Genomic DNA, 17,374 nt, shown 5'->3' with positions numbered 1-17,374 from the left:
AACATACACTAATGACTCAGAATACACCAATATGTCACCAAATAAAAGTAAATAGTAATATTGTCATTAGTGTCTTTTTCTTTTCCCCATATTAACATAGGCATAGCAATAAATATCAATTCAGCAATAATAAAATATCTAATGAAAGTGGACAACTAAAATTTTCTGTATTATAAGTAAGGACAAAGGCAGCCTGCAAGATCTTGAAAAAAAATTTTTTTTCTTTTAATCAACAGGAACTCAAGAAAAATGAGTTTAAGGATGATTTGGGAGTCTTCCCATTCAGCTCAATGTATACAGATCCCTGGCTGTACTGAGTAAACAAGAGTAGGTAGAATCCTCACTCTGTAAACATCTTGGGAGCTGGCAGGGTGATTACGCATAGCACATGAATTTTAATGTTAAAATCCATGTGACAAAGATTCCTAACAACAGAGTAGGAGAGAAAATGGCAATTTTACAAAAAAAAAAATAATAATAAGCAAAAGGGAAACATATAACGGGATAGGCTAAGCACAATCGAATATGTTGATAGGTTCAAAGTAATTGTCCTAACGTAGGTTTAGTAACATAACAGACTTCCATGAAGGAAGAGTGAGTGACAGAAGTTTTCTAATATGAGTACTTTCAGCTCTTTGATAGTCAAATCCACTTAAGATAATTTCCTAGAGACTGGTATTAAGAGTCTAATGGGAGAAACTGAAAGTAACTAGGAGAGAAAATTCCAACTCACACACACAAAAAACCTTATTCAGAATGGCCCTCTTAAACTTACTTATAAACTCTTAAATGAAACAGAAAAAAAGGCAATAACTTGAGTAAGGCTGAGGGAGGCTTAAACGTAAAGCTGAAAAGATCCAACAATTTATCTAAAAAAATGATCAAAACCCACTGGTACATCCAACTGTATACCTACCAAATTGCTAGGAATCAGGATTTTCTGCATATGAAAAATGGGTTCTAATTCCCCAGATCATTTCAACTTACAGTGAACATGTGTGCTGTACTATGAACTAGATGGTTAGCAAACACAATGCGTACTACTTGTAGAGATACATACCAGAGCCATGGCTCTTGGCACATTTCTGTTAAAGCTCTCCTACTAAACACAGAGACAAATTTCCTGCCTTATAGGAGGAGGGGGGAAGTCAAAAGGACTCTCATCTACAGCCCTCTGGACTCTTAAGGCATGTAAACACATGGGTCCAGATGTGTCAACAGATGTGACATAATAAACATGACTTAAAATGAAAGTAATGAAAGCTGCTTTGTTATCTGTGGTCCCCTACCAGCTGTTCCTGTTTAATTTCTGTCCAACTCTTATTTGGTTACTTTACAAGAAGTCCTCAATTTTTACAACTGCTCTCTGCCTTGAGGAACTATTGCCAAACCCTGTCAAAGATAACATGGAAATGTTTCATGTTTTATGAAAGAACATTAAAAGAAAACGCCTATAAACCAAAGCTTTTTTTAAATTTATTAATTAGCTGATAAGAGATTAAGGTGACTTTTCAAAAAGGAGAAAAAGTATAAAGATAAATGTATTATGGAAGGAAAATATTGACTATATTGCTAATTTTTGGTATTTTACAAATAATTTTATTTTCTGGTATAAGAAAGAAAACTATTTTTTTGCCTTCCTCTGGCAGCCTACCTTAGAAAAGACAGTTGTATGTAAATGAAATTCAGTTTTTAACTAAGTCAAATGTTAGTTCTACATGTTTAACATACTTTTGGCTACACAAAAGCCATAGTGGGTTCACAATCCATTATTGGGTGGAAAAAAACCTCATGAGAAAGAATATTTATTTTTCCTTTTGCAAGGCCACCAAAAAGATGCCTCTGTAAAATTAATTTTAAAGCATACTTACCAGAGAAGTGAGATTTTTAAAAAGTTTTTAAAATAAGATGGAAAAATAAACAAAACACAGTTGACCCTTGACCAACACAGGTTAAGGGGTGTTGAACTCCGCGCCGTGGAAAATTCACTTGTAACTCTGGACTTCCTAAAACTTTACTAATAACTTCATGTTGACTAAAAGCCTTTCTGATAAGTCGATTAACTCATTTGTATATCTTATACCATATTCTTATAATAACATTAGAAAAAATGATATTAAGAAAATCATAAAAGAAGGGTGCCTTGGTGGCTTAGTTAAGTGTCTGCCTTGGGCTCAGGTCATGATCTCAGGGTCCTGGGATCCAGCCCATCAGGAAGTTTGCTTCTCCCTCTCCCTGCCACTCCCCCTGTTTTTGCTGTCAATTGAATAAATAAAATCTTAAAAAAAAGTTTTACCTATCCTTGCGATGCCCATTCAGTAAGATTTGAAAAGGAAGGAAGGAAGGAAGGAGTCTTTTTGATCTCTAGGAAAATCTCACTCCACAAACATAATGAGTCTTATAAACTACAGGGTCACTTTACTGTATAAGCCACAGATCATAAGCCATTACAAATATGCAACAAAAACAAGAAACTGCACATCTTTTTAAATAAAAAAAAAACTCCTGAGAAATAAGGCTATTGAAAATGTCTTATATTCAAATCTTAAAAATTGTTTCAAGAAATATTAAGTATTTGGAACTCGTTTTCTTTACTCTTCTGTCCAGTAAATTGGATTAATCCTAAATAACAAAACAAACCAGTACTACAAAGAAATATTTCAATTGAATACCAAAGTTCAGAAAAAAAAAAAAAAAAGAAAATCACAAGGCAGTAGGGAGGTTGGACCTTCTGAGATTTAATCATCTTTTCATCTGAGACATTCAATCACTTACAACTAAACGGAGTTTACCAACTACTTATAACAGCAGTTTCTATTGTCAGCCCTTTAAATGACATGAATAATATTTCAGGTAATTAGCCTAAACCAACTTTCATGATTCTCTAATCCCCCAAAATAAAAAAGTCACACTACTGTGATATATTGTGACTTCATTTCAGTTATTAAATAAAGTACTGTGCTGAACCAAAATTAAGATTCTCCCCTAAATACATCCTTTATATATTTCTATTTTGAGAGAATTTTTAGTCTGTACAGTTGTTGACTCATGACAGGTCTTCAAGTTTGTTGTGAAGGCTTAATAATTGTATTCTAGAGACAGGAAATCAAAATAAAGGAAATAAGATTGTAAGTGAAATAAATAAAAATAGGATTAATAAGGATGTTTTAAGAGGATTAACATCTATATAATGTGACCAACCAAAACAACATAATACACTTTGCTTTTAAGAATTACATAATCATATCTTAACATGCTACTCAAAATCCCTACTTCAGTTCTTATAAAAATCTCAGGGCAGGGATGCCTGGGTGGCTCGTTCCTTAAACATCTGCCTTCAGCTCAGATCATCATCTGAGGGTCCTATAAACAAGCCCTTCGTGGGGCTCTCTGCTTGGTGGGGAGTCTACTTCACCCTCTGCCCCTCCCCCTGCTCCTGCTCACTCTGTGTGTCTCTCTCTCAAATTAATAAATGAAATCTTAAAACAAAAAAAAACAAAACAAAAACCTCAGGCCAGAGCCAAAATTATATACTATATTCATTCTGTCTCCCAAACAATCCCACCTCTAATATCTGCTCCTCCCCCAAATTAATTACAAAGATACTTAAATAACTGACCTTGAGTAGTTTATACATTCTAAGAGCTTTGTCCAAATACTCAAGTACCATAATCTTAATTCTCTTCCTCTCAGTTTATGCCCTGTTAAATGTGTAACTATTCCAAAAAGTGTTTTTTATTTTCATTTTTAAAACTGTAGAATGGGATCTAGTTTTGTTTTTGTTTTTTAAAATTTATTTATTTATTCAAGAGAGAGAACAAGAGGGAAAGGCAGAGGGAGAGGAAGAAAGAATCTCATGCAGACTCCCCAGTGAGGGCAGAGCCCACTGCAAGGCTGAATCCCAGGACCCTGAAATCACGACCTGGGCCAAAATCAAGAGCCAGATGCCCCAAAAACTGAGCCACCCAGACGCCCTTGGATGTAGTTTTTGGGGGGCTATTTGTTGTTGTTGTTGTTGTTTGGATATTACAAAATATCTTCTTTGTAAATCTAATAATATTTCCATATTTTGACATGCCAACTTGTTATCCCATATAGAGATCGTGTTACATTATCAGTTGAGAATGCGTGGGTAGGCCATTATCAAATTGGTGGCCATTACCACCAAAACTAAAAGAAAAGTTCTCCGATTTTCTTTGGGGGGGGGGGCACCTGGATGAGCACTGCCAATCCCAGCACTGAAGCAAACTGAAGCTGGGAAGTAGGGGGTAAACTGCAGAAGCAAATTTAGAGAGATGGGAGTTTGGGAATAAGAATGGGCTTTAATTTTTTCCAGCACATTCATGTGGGTAAATGCAGGGGAAAAGCCCTGAGGGTCCTCTGCTATTATACCTGCTATGTCACTTGGACAAAAGAAAAAGGAATGGAGTCACAAGGATAAAAAGAAAAAAAAGGCAGAAAGGAACTAGTTAAAAGTTCTCACTATATGGAACAATAGGTTATAAATCAAGAGAAAAGGACATGTGGAAAGAGCAAGGGTGATCCTTCCCATGTATATACTACCTTGAAAAATTCCTAAAGACAAAAAATGAGTTCTTGCAAATATCAATGAGAGTAGGAGGGAGCTTAATTATTCCATTAATAAATTAAAAAACAAAACAAAACCTATTCTGATGAAAGTTCACTTCACAAGAAACAAAAAGTCTGGGACGCCTGGGTGGCTCAGTCATTAACTGTGTGCCTTCGGCTCAGGTCATCATCTCAGGGTCCTGGGATCGAGCCCCGCATCGGGCTCCCTGCTCAGTGGGGAGCCTGTTTCTCTCTCTCCCACTCCCTGTTTGTATCCCCTCTCTCAATCTCTCTCTCTGACAAATAAATAAAATCTTAAAAAAAAAAAAGAGAAAAATCTGTAACTACGTGAGATGATGGATGTTAATATACTGACTGTAGTCATCATTTCAGACTACGTATGTGTTGAATCATTATTCTGTGCTCCTTAAATTAATACAATGTTATATGTCAGTTATATTTTAATAAACTGGGGGGAAAGCACCTCTTCTCAAAATATGCATACTTTTATGGTTGATATCCTTATATTGACAGATTTAAAATTATAATTCTACGTTAGTCACAGGTGAAGCAACCTTTCAGCTTACAAGGCAAATCTTACCAGCAACTCCAAATATCCTTTAATTACTTGCTTGGGGAAACGTGTTCTCACTCTTACTTTCCATGCAATTTGTATGCTAGCTAGAAAGTCCTTTTTAAACTCCCACATTCACTATTTCGTGGCCCATCTAAGTGAAGAGCTCAACTAAGAACACATGATGCCATTTCCTACATTTTTACCCCTGCACATGCAATGTCCTAATCCTGAAAAAGTCCTACTCAGACAACTACACATAACTCACCAACATCCCTCCTCTCCCTCCACCCTAGGACCAGTGTTTTTCAAATTACCAGTTGTCATCACCTGGTTGTTAAATCAACTTATTGGATCTCAGATGTCATTTTTTTAAAAAATAGAAAATACCGAGTGCCTGGGTGGCTCAGATGGTTAAGCGTCTACCTTCAGCTCAGGTCATGATCCTGGGGTCCTAGAATTGAGTCCAGCAGCGGGCTCCCTGCTCAGTGGGGAGTCTGCTTCTCCCTCTGCCTCCCTGTCTCTCATGAATAAATAAAGAAAATCTTAAAAAAAAAAAATAGAAAATACTACAATGCATCACACAATGGGTATTATTTTATGACATTTTATCAATTATGTATGCACTAGGTTGTGAGGTAAAAATGTGTATCCTGCTGTAATGGGTCATTGCCAAAAAAAGGCTTGAAATACACCAGCTTTTGTTTCGTCTACAAGGCCTTCTAACCTGGCCCCTGCATAAAGTGCTAGGCCTATCTCTTACCACAGCCCTAAGAGCCAAGTTTCTCAAGCCCCTCTTTTGCAGTTCCTTGTCTCAGTGCTGTCAATCACACTGCTCCCTCAGCCTTGAATGCCCTCTCATTTGTCTACAAGGCCCACCTGTTCTCATCTTTCATTATTTAATACCTATTACCTCCTCCACAAAAGCTTTTTTATCCTTCCCTCAGGAGCTAATGCTACACATAGTTTGTATTTCTATGATGCTCTACATTATAGCCCCTTAGACATTTCACTGTACTTTCTAATTTCAGGCCTGTCTTTCCAGCTTCCCAACTATAAACTCTCTGAGGGAAGGAGCACATTTTACGTACCTCTGTATCAGAAGCACTGAGCTGCTGAACATGCCACATGAAAGGGGGTCAAATGAGTAAAATGCACAAATAAAGAATTATGACTTGCATCTAACTTCTCTGATGTTAAAAATTATTGAGTGGTTGCCTTTTCAACAAAGGCCATTCGTATGCCAGTGCTGGATCAAGATTTCCACATTTTTCCCTCAGCCCCCAGTAGCCTGAGGCAGAAAGAGGTGTCAGCTTCCTCTCTCAGCAAAGAAAGGACTCAGGTCAGGTTGCAATGCAGCAGCATGCACTTCCATGCTTCAGGAAGTTATCTGGGGAAAGGCAGAGAAAAGGGTTTCCAGAGGTTCCTGCAAGCAGGTGAGATCAATCAGAATAGCACTAATAGACCTTATTAGCATAGAGAATCACATTTTATAAATAACTTTCAAGGGCGTGTCAGGGGGAGGGAGGGAAGTTTCTCTATTCCATGTGGATGGTACTGAGTTGTCAATAGGAACTATGCAAAACAAAAGGTAGCATGAAATAACTCACTACAGTTACTTGATTTCTCTTGCCTACTCTAATGGCTCTGAAATAGCTCCTGACTCACAGCTCTCATTATAAGATACTACTTGGAGGACTAGGGGTTGTACCTTACAGGCTATCCTCACTGGGGCTGTACAGCTTTTCACAGACTTTATCTCACATACACGAATGCTCGCATTTTTAGGGGGTCTGATTCACCTATTTCACATGCCAACACTTCAACTGCCTTCCCTGTAATTAAAAACAGTTCAGGCAGCATCCAAGATAGTTTGACAGACTCTGCCAACTGTCAGTTTCAGCTGTTCTTTTCCATTTCCACAACGGTTCATAAACTACTATTATAGGAGCCAGGTTGGTTTTCTGCCTGAAGTCAGCACCCATTTTATTTAAGAATAAAAATAACTGGGGCACCTGGGTGGCTCAGTTGTTGAGCATCTGCCTCCCGCTCAGGTCATGATCCCAGGATCCTGGGATCGAGCCCCACATGGGGCTCTCTGCTCAGCGGGAAGCCTGCTTCTCCCTTTCCCACTCCTCCCACTTGTGTTCCCTGTCTCGCTGTGTCTCTCTCTGTCAAATAAATAAATAAAATCTAAAAAAAAAAAAAAAGAATAAAAATAATTCCTAGCGGCACCTGGGTGGCTCAGTCAGTTGAGCGTCCGACTCTTGATTTTGGCTCAGGTCATGATCTCAGGGTCCTGGGATCCAGCACTGTGTCTGGCTCCCCGCTCATCAGGGAGTCTGCCTGAGAGTCTCTCCCTCGCCCTCTGCCCGTCCCCCACCCCTTCTTGCAGACCTGCTCTATCTTGGGAAAAAAAAAGGAAAAGAATTCCTTTTACTTAAACTTTCCCCCTAGATTTGCAATTACATCCATAGTTAGGGCAAAGAAAAATTCTTATTGTAACAGTCAAAAATATATTCATAAAATGTGAAACTCTTCACTCATAATACTAAATTTTATACACCTGTCGAAGTAAGGTAATTTAGCATTGCCTGCATAAAACTTTAAAAGCCATTTAAAATATCATTTCCATTTGGGGCACCTCGATGGCTCAGCCCGTTGGGCATCTGCCTTCAGCTCAGGTCATGATCTCAGGGTCCTAGATCTGAGCCTCACATTGGTCTTCCTGCTCAATGGGAAGTCTGCTTTTCCCTCTCCCTCTGCCTCCCCACGCCCCCTGCTCACATAAATGCTCGTGTGCACTTGTTCTCTCCCTCTCTCAAATAATAAAAACCTAAAAAAATAAAAAGACAACCACACACACCATTTTCTTTTAGTTCAAATAGGTACGGTAGGCTATGCATATTCCACAAACACTTAATAGGTATAAACACCCACGGTGTGTGAAAACTTCCACAAATGCCTTCTCCACGCTCTTCTTTCCTATTTCCACCCATTCAGCCTCTCTTGACAACTCAGATGAAACAAATCACTATCCGTGAGCAAGAATAATAGCCCTAAACACACACTTTCAGAAAACTAATGTCAGAAACGCTTTTTCTGCTCTAGTCTACTTCTAAAACTTTATTAGAAGAACAAATAAATCAGTTTGTAAATACATTTAATTACACTGAAGTATCAAAAATGTGTGCCATGTGCGGGGGCTTATTTTTGTATTTTAAATACCAGCCCCCTTGGTAGCAAGTTCATCAAACTTCCCTTGGTTAAATGATGAGCATTCATGCAGCTTAAACAGTGTGGAAAATGAATTTTCTTCCATGCTGCTACCAGTAGACAGTCTAGAGAGAATGCAGCCTTCAACATGAAAAACCGCCACTTGTTTTTTTTTTTCCTTTCTCTGACATGTTTTAAACAGAAGAGCTGCAGATTCTCAAAGGAAGCCATATTTCAAAGGTTTTAAATAGCAGTACTTTCCAGTATTTTCCCTTATTAAAATTGGTGCAATTCATCCAAAGCATTTTTAAATGCCATTGCTTTCCAGCTGATGTGCTAAAAACTGCTTAGAGAAAACAATCTCTCCATCTGAAAGATCTACTTTAAGAAACCAACTAGTAATCACTAAAATGGAAAGGAGGAGATAAAATATTTCCATTTTACAGATTGGAAGAAATGTTAAAGCTTATCATCTAATTCCTTCATTTTACAGATAGTACAGAGTAGATAGAAGTTAAATAATTTGCCTCAGATCACCAAGCTACAAATAGCAGCACTTTAATAAGGTATTTTAATTGCTTAGCAGTACCCCAAATCATGCAAGTTGTATATATTCTAATCACTTGTCATTTAAGCTTTAAAAACAATTTTCACTTTCTCATTAGTTTCTGATGAAGAACTCCTACAATATATGTTCTACATTTTCAAACTTTCTCAAGCTAATAAACTTCAAATTCTAACTTCAACCAAAAAAGGTAGTACTGTCCAAGAACTTTGCTTTGAAAGTTTAAAAAAATAAAGTTGAGGTATGCATCCCCCTAAATTGTCACAATAAATTGTGGTCTATCCTTTCAATCCCTGTCCCTTAACAACACTTGAGATTTGTTTGTTCAACCACAAAGAGAAAATTCTGGAAGTTCCTCTGACAAAAAAGCATAGACAATCTTCAATGAAATGACTACACCATTAATATGTTAAGGGTTTCTGGCTTACATTACAAAGAGTCACTAGCATTTTATCAAGTTACTGTGTGAAGAGTTAATGAAAGGTTGGAAAACATACTCTTGGCTGACTTTGGTATTGAAAGGTGTAGATTTGACATTGTTAACACAAACCAAAGACCTGCGCTTAAGAGCAGAAATAGAGAAAAAGTGCAAGTTCCTTCAACAGAAAATTAGCTTTTTCCTATTCAACCTCTGATCCACCAAGTGCACTGGCACTGTGAAGACCACATCGGTTAAGACTTTCAGACTTTCCTGTTAATGCCCCAATAAATCAATTCTGCGTGTTAGCTTGGGATATTCAAGGGCAAAACAGAGGGCACACTGGAGGCCACAATTTACACTGGATCATTTTCAAGGACTGAAGTCCAACCACTCATTACTTTACAATTGTTCCTTTGTGTAACTGATTATTCTCGAAGTACTGAGAGAACGCAGTACTTCTCTCTCAAAGATACCGGCAACAAAACCTAAGACAATACGATTTTAATTACGAACTGCTGCAGCAGTCGGACCAAAAAAGTACAGAATGTGTTGCCTGCTTAAATATTCCTAATAAAACTACATTCTGGTCACAAATTATGTATGTGTGGTTCCTTAATTATGACCTCTGGTGTCACTCTATAAACATAACTTGTTAAAGGGTTAACACACCTACATTTTTAATGTACGACCAGCGTAACAAAGTAGCTAATTTGTTTGAAAACACAAAAACACAATCACCGCCAACGCTCGACAACACACATACATAAACAGATGCAAAGCTATGTTGGGCACAAAAATCCTTACCCCATTTTGCCCAGTGAAAACTTGCTCTGAAGTTTCTGCTCTTCTGCTACAGAATAACTTCCAAAGCAATTTCTCCGTCTGTTATTTCGCAGTTGCTTTTCCACCCCCCCCGAGATCCTTTTCTGGAGGTATTTCAGTGGTGCTGACAATTCAATTAGTTCCCTTAGGTAAAATGATTTCTCTCGTAGATACCAAAACGTGCAAACAGAGGCGGCATTTGCTTTAAGTGAGAGTTAAAATGCTGCGCGGAGGAGACAGCGGTCAACTCTATTCCACGAAATGAGTCTACGTGTCTGTCGGAAAACGCAGAATCCAGCTTCACCGAGTCCTATAAAAAACGAGTTCGGTGGTCATTTCGCTCATGTCCTCCTCGACACTCTGGGAAAGCCAGGTAACTCGGCCTTTTGGTGCTACTAAGGCTGCGGGTTCAAATTTATCCACCACACCAGTTCCCTTGGGGGTGGAGCGTGTAACCCAATGCGACGTGCACTTTATAGAGATCCCTAGGAGAAAATAAAAATCCTAAAAGCAGTAATGCCACTGCTTCCCTGCGCTCACGTTAGAAAAAGCTATATAGAAAAATCTCCTCGAAGTGCAAACCCAACAGCTCGCGATGTGCACGGCACTCCACATTGGAGTCTGTCTTTTAAATGTTGCCCCTCCTAAGACTCAGAGCAGAGAGGAGGTGGGGAGGAAGAAGAGAAGGCTGGGCAGGATCGATTCATTCTCCCGAGAATAAACGGAGCCATTTCCAGGCTGGCAGCAGGCTGGGGGCGCAGCGCACGCTGGGGAGCAGGAGAGGGGGCCCGATCCCACCTCCCTCAGCCCCTTCCCGCCCCGCGCCGCCGAGCACAATGGAGCCCGGCTGGCGCCCGGCCCTTCATTCGCGGCTGCTCCTCTTTCCTCCTCTCTTCGGAGCACCGCAGGTCTGAGGCTGCCGGCGACGGAGAATGAATGAATCAGAGAGCCGAGCCCCACGCTGTCCCCGGCACCCGCTCCCAGCGCCAGGGCGGGCCGAGCGGCGGCGTTGGACTGAGCTGAAGTCAAGGCGGGCGGCTAATCCCGCGTCGGGAGCCGGGGAGCGGGGCTCGAAGCCGCGGGAGAGCCGCTGCTCCAGCGCCCCCACCCGAGCTCCTCGCCTCTCGCGCTCCGCGCCGTCGCCACGCGCCGCCTCACAGTCCCCGGGCCCGCCGCCGCCTCCTCACACTTCCATCACCCGCCCACCTCCGCCGGCCTCCGGCTCTCGCTCCGCAGAGCAGCGCCGGCCCCGGCGGCCTGAAGCCCGCCGCTGCCTCCGCCTCCACCGGCAGCTCGCGGGGCGGAGGGCGCAGCTTCCCGGGTCAGCGCCGCCCGCGTGAGCCGAGCGCGGCGGCAAAGCGGGCTGCGGAGGGCGGGGGAGGAGGCGGGGAGAACCGCGGGCAAGAGCGGTCCCTCCCCCCGCTCGTGGGAGAGGGCGGGAGGCGGCCGCTGCCGCGGAGCAGCGGGTCGGCGCTGGGGGCTGAGGCGCTGACCCGTCCCGAGGGCCCGCTGGGCCCTGCGGGCGATGGGAGAGAAAGCAGCAGCTGCGAGGGCGGCGGGAAGACTGGTGGTCAGGGGCCGAGTCGGCCCTCGTGGGGAGCTAGTCCAGCCGGCAGGTCCGTCAGTCCGTCCTTCCTTCCTTCCCCCCCACCCCTAGTGGCCAGCGGCGGGCGGACCGTGCGCTCTGCTCCTCCGCTGTCTCCTGGCCCCGCTCCCGGCCGCCACAGCCTCCTCCGCGCCCCACACCAGGTGCTCGCGCTGTGTCTCCATCCTCCCCGCAGGAGGACCTTTAAATAGCAACGTCAGCGCGCTCCTCTCCGCACACACGTCACCCGCCGCTCTCGTCACCGGGGTGCGGGGGATGATGTCACGCGGCCGGAAGTACTGCTAAATTAGGGAAGAGCAGGGGGAGGAGGACTCGGTGAGCGCCTCTGTGCCCACCTGCTCTCGGTTCTCCTTAAAGGCCAAAGCACAGGAGACAGCCCGAGAGGAGCTCCCGAGAAGGAAGCGGCGGGAAGAGATTTCCTTGCAACAAATGTGCCAAACGCCAGTGAATCATTCGTAGCAATAGTGCCGAAGTGTCAAGCGGGTGATAATCCTATCTCCCACTCCCACCTCTCTTGCAGCAGTGTCCCCGGGCTTCTCAAGTTTCAACTTGAGCACGGAAATGTAGGAGGAGAGCCCGATCACTGGTGATAGATATGTTTCCAACAACACTTGAGAAAAATCATCTTAATTTTTGAAGGAGTTGTTAAATGCCATTCTGGACACAATAGACTTAAAACTTTTTTTTCTTCGTTTAGTGGTTACTCAAATCACGAAAGAATAAAGAGCAGAACTGCGAACAAGTGGTACAATGTTATAAAAAATAGTAATTGAGGTTGGAGGAAGGAAGGCCCTCAAATGATCTAAATGTTTTCATTTGCAGAAAAGCAGCATTTTGACATATGATAGTGAGACAATTTTAACTTTAAAAATTCATTCATAATTATTGTCATAGCAAATGCCAGAATACCCTCTCAGTTGCAGTTTGTCAAGAATATGAGGTCCAGTCTATGGAAATTAAAAATAAGGAAGACCACCAAAAAATTTTTTTAATATTAGCACAAATTCATTTAGATTATTTTGTATTCTTTATTTCTAGCCAAGTAATATATATTAATATATATAACTACGGTATGTAATATATAATTACAATATGGCTTGTTTTTCATTTCCAAGCGTTAGTAGCCATTTGTGAATTTACTAGTTATGTGTGTTTGTGCCTATAATAAATCACATTATGAATGCTTTTCAAATTGCAATTTCTACAAAGTTTTTAAATGTCCTTACTGTTTCGATAGCTTGTTATTGGGTAGTCTCAAATAATGAACTTTGATTTAATTTGATAATCATGACCCAGAAATAGAATTACTACATAATGCCAAAGGCCATTGCTATTTCAGAGTTCATCTATAAACTCAGTGACCACATTTTCCACACTAAAATCCATACACATCATTTGACAACAGACAAAAAATTTGAAGTCAGAAGTGACCTGGAAAATCCAGAACATACTGTTACCAACCTATGAAGTGACTGTTAGAGGAGAGCCCTAAATGGATATCAATGCTTTTGTTTTAAATAAAAGAAGCTAAAGCTCTACCGAATTTATATCATGTATTTTTTTAAATGTTTTTAAATATTACACTACTCACATGATTCCTCATTAAGGAGAGTGGTTTTCCAGGTTTTTCCCAATGCTAAAGGACACCATCCAAAAACTTAGGACCAATTTGCAACTAAATCAGAGTTTCTGCTTATCTTCACGTTATAAAATCATGACCTTGCTTATAATTTGAAATATTGAAGATAGTTTTTTTAAGGTTATAACAAAGATTAATAGAGCAAACCCCTGCTTGCCAATTTGTCTAATATATTATCACATTAATAGAAACTGCTACTAACTTATATTTCAGATAAATGGGAGCTTCTTACGTATAAAATATTAAAACAATAAAACTGTCATTCTTCAAATAATGTTGTCCCTTGGCTCTTGCAAATTAAAACAAACTAAGTTATTACTCTATAAAATTTCTCCACAAACTAGTTACTATCTGAACTAAATCACTTTTCTCTTTCCTGCTCTTTCCATTAGTCCATGTTAATTAAAGTTCTCGCTTTACCATTTACAAACACTTCATTCTATCCTTTCATCAGGATTTCCCCTGGTTTACAATCTTATTCCCCTCACATCTTTACCCAACTATCAAAACAGCATGTCGGTTGCCTCCCTGCTTTTAGAATGCTAACCCTTCACTAGAGACTCTACTTTTCAAAGCTACATGGCCTCTTTTGTTGACTTGAAATGGAGAGCTTTTGTTCTATGTAAATCTAATTGTGCATCGTGGTGTAATTACCCAAAGTTTTTGTGATTATTTAATGTCGTCCTCTGCTCTCAACCTGGAAAAGTCTACCAGTAGTTGGTCAGTTTTTCTTTCTAGCTGGTATGGGATTAGTATATCAGGAATACATATGTCTGTGTAACCCAAAAGCAGAAGTAAAACATTTTATGTATCATGGAATGTCTGCTCAGAAAATAGTAATAATAAAGTAAGTGCTTTTTCTGCTCTCTTGAAGTAATTTCAAAACAGTTTTGAGAGGACTCAGAGAACCATTCTATGGCTTTCCGTCTAAAAGTAAGTATCATCTAAAATCGAGTGATGTAACCCAAATGCTAACCATGAATTTCCAACCCTGATTGCTTTGTATGTTTTTTAAAGTAGTGAACTTCCTAGAAAGTAATACATTTTCTTTTCCCGGAAGAGATAGAAAGTACTTTAGTAGAGTTTCAAATTTTTAACAGTTCCTGTTTCCCACTATACTCTGAAAATTTGTGGAGAGGTTTATGAATACCCTCTGATTTTAGAATCTGTGGGCGAAGGCATCTGTTTTAGTTACAGAGTTTACTTCCATGCCCTTAATAGGAGATGGCAATATTCAATGGGATGTTCATAGACTGGTCACGAGATATGTCTTTTTCAATGAAAAGACATTGAGGAGATTGAAAGACTTTACAAGAAAAAGGGTTAAAACCAGATTTTATTTTTAATCGCTTAACATTAGGTAATAGAAACTCCCTTTCACGTTGCCTCGTTTTAATTACTAAAATACAACTATTGCTTCAAATAAAATCATAGGTAGAAATAATAGATGAAACGACATCTCAGCATACAATAGAAATCTCAGGATTCCTAGTTTATACCATGTAATTATGAAGAAACTAAATAACCAGCAAAGACTAGAAGTAATAATAATAAAAAGAATAGAAGAGTTGGAGGGAAACAGAATTTATCTAGTTGATTCTCCAAAGTCAACCCACCTCCTCCACAACATAACCGATGTTGGGTGACAGTAAATTGTGTTTGGCCTGTTTAAAACCATGTTTTATTATTTTTAATAATGTTCTGAACAAAAACAATGTTGTTAATGGTCTCAGGGGTATAAGTATGTAAGTGGCATCTCCAAGGTGATGGACTGAGGACAATTTTTTACTCGTCTGAGTTTGTGCACTATTTTATCTGAAGGTTTGGGAGTGGTAGAGGGTGGGAAGTCAGAGAATTATCCTCAGGAAAGCTATGATACAGGACACATGGGAGATAATCTCATAAAATTACCTTTTGCTCTGATTTTTACCGTAAATTCATGATTTGTTTTCTAAATATGATAAAAATAGATGCAAATGTAACCCCAGACTTATTAAAGAACATACCAGAAAGTTTTTGGTTGGCGCTGTGAGAAAATCACTGTACAACTACATATGTGAATTTTTAAAATATTTACAGTAGATAGGGATACAGTGCCTTTGAAAAAATTACCTGACTTAACTTTAGCTTGATTGTTGGAAACAGCAGTTACAGAGAACACGCTGGAAAAATATGCAGATCCGCAGAGAGCGACAGTAAAGAACGTTGAGTAAAAGCTCATGCTATACCTGTGTGGTTAGTTAGAATGGAATGCTGTGGAAGCTGGTTGCCATGGTAACCAATAATCTTTTTCCTGAATGGGAGAACAGGACAACCATGAGGAAAATGTTTTAAATGAGCTACCTTATTCTGTGATTCTTCTGGTGCTAGCTAGGAGAAAAATAACACCCAAGGTATTTAGGCTAGCCATGCTTATAAAAGGAAGTTGCCTTCTTCCCAAAGAGACAAGGCTGAGGCAGAAACTGGGGGCTATTTCAAAGGGAGATAAGGGCTTCAGAGGGCAATTGGAAGTCTCTGAAGCAGAACGTAATTGGTAAAGACTCTGACATGACTAAAGAAAGCAGAAGAAATACCTAGAAACGGTGCTAAGGTTCTCCCAAGCAGAAGAGGTCAGACATAATTAAAGATTCTTAACATTTGGGATTTTCAGCAAAGATGTTTCATGAGTTATTTGTAAGACATTTCATTTCTTTTAACCTGGCTCTAAAGAGTAATTTCTCTAAATAGTAGAAAGGAAATGATAAATATAATCAGAGTCATATTACTTTAATAAAAATTATATTCATCTATACATAATAAGTATATAGATACAGATATAGGTATAACTACAGATAGATCTATATCATATGGCTGCATTGACTTGGTCATCTGCTAAAATGTCTTAACCTTCAAATAAAATCCAAACTCCGTGCCTTGACCCAAGAGACATTGCATGATGGGTTCCTGCCCACCTTTCTTTCTTTGGTTACCTTATCTCCCTATACATTTATTGCTTACGTGTATGAGTTAGTATATTAACTGCAAGGAGCAAACACCCTACTTAATTGTGACCTAAGCTATAAAATTTTAATTACTTAAGAAGTCTGAAGGTGGGTAGTGCTACAGTTGGTTTGGAAAATCCAAAATATCATTAGGGTCTAGGCTCCTTCCAGACTTTCACTTTGTCATCTTAATCTGTTGTCTTTTTTTTTTTTTAAAGATTTTATTTATTTATTTGACAGACTGAGATCACAAGTAGGCAGAGATGCAGGCAGAGAAAGAGAGAGGGGGAAGCAGGCTCCCTGCTGAGCAGAGAGCCCGATGCGGGGCTCAATCCCAGGACCCTGGAATCATGACCTGAGCCGAAGGCAGAGGCTTTAACCCACTGAGCCACCCATGTGCCCCAATCTGTTGTCTTTTAAACCTGGTTTGTTGTCTCACTGTTGTTAGATTGTTGCATTTCTAGGTATCACATTCTCACAAAGAGCTTTGCAAAGCAAAAACAGAAGGAAAGAGACAGGAATTTTCTCCTTTAAGCCTGTATCTTCCCAGGGAGAAAAACCCTCAAGGGGCCCCACAAAATTCCCTCTCATGTCTTGTTGGCTGGAACCGAGTTATATGTCTATGTCTAAATCACTGACAGTTTGGAAAAGGCTTTTCATGATTTGCTTAGACAAGTGGTAGTTCCTCCCTTGAAATCTGCATATTGTATCTGAGCCAAATTAGAGCTCTCTCAACGAGGGAGAAGAAGCAATGGGTATTGAGCAAGCAGACCACATAATATTTGCCACTCATCCTAAAGCCACTCTGGTATTCCCGCTGCTCTCCTAATATGACCTGACTATTTCAAGTGCAGAGCCTTTGCCACCTAGAACACATCAGCCCAAGATCTTAACACTCCTCATCATTCAGTTCTAAGCTCACATTGCATCTCTTGAGAGACTCCTCCTGAACACTCATTATAAAATATCAGAATATGCGTA

The 17,374-nt window shown here is 40.2% G+C and overlaps 1 protein-coding gene across 1 annotated transcript in view; it reads right to left on the bottom strand.

The window, feature by feature from the left end:
* The window catches only part of HOMER1 (homer scaffold protein 1), a 130,776-nt gene extending 118,763 nt beyond the window's left edge, over positions 1 to 12,013 (bottom strand). Inside the window, exon 1 of the mRNA XM_080805113.1 lies at positions 10,150 to 12,013. Within this exon, the coding sequence (XP_080661239.1) occupies positions 10,150 to 10,154 (5 nt within the window). The 5' untranslated portion in view covers positions 10,155 to 12,013. The remainder of the gene's footprint in view (positions 1 to 10,149) is intronic.
* Between the last annotated feature and the right edge of the window lie 5,361 nt (positions 12,014 to 17,374).

This window comes from Martes martes (assembly GCF_963455335.1).
Source record: "Martes martes genome assembly, chromosome: 5".
NCBI classification, from domain to species: domain Eukaryota; kingdom Metazoa; phylum Chordata; class Mammalia; order Carnivora; family Mustelidae; genus Martes; species Martes martes.
Note: the sequence above shows the minus strand (reverse complement) of the source record. Positions and strands in the feature narration are given on the sequence as shown.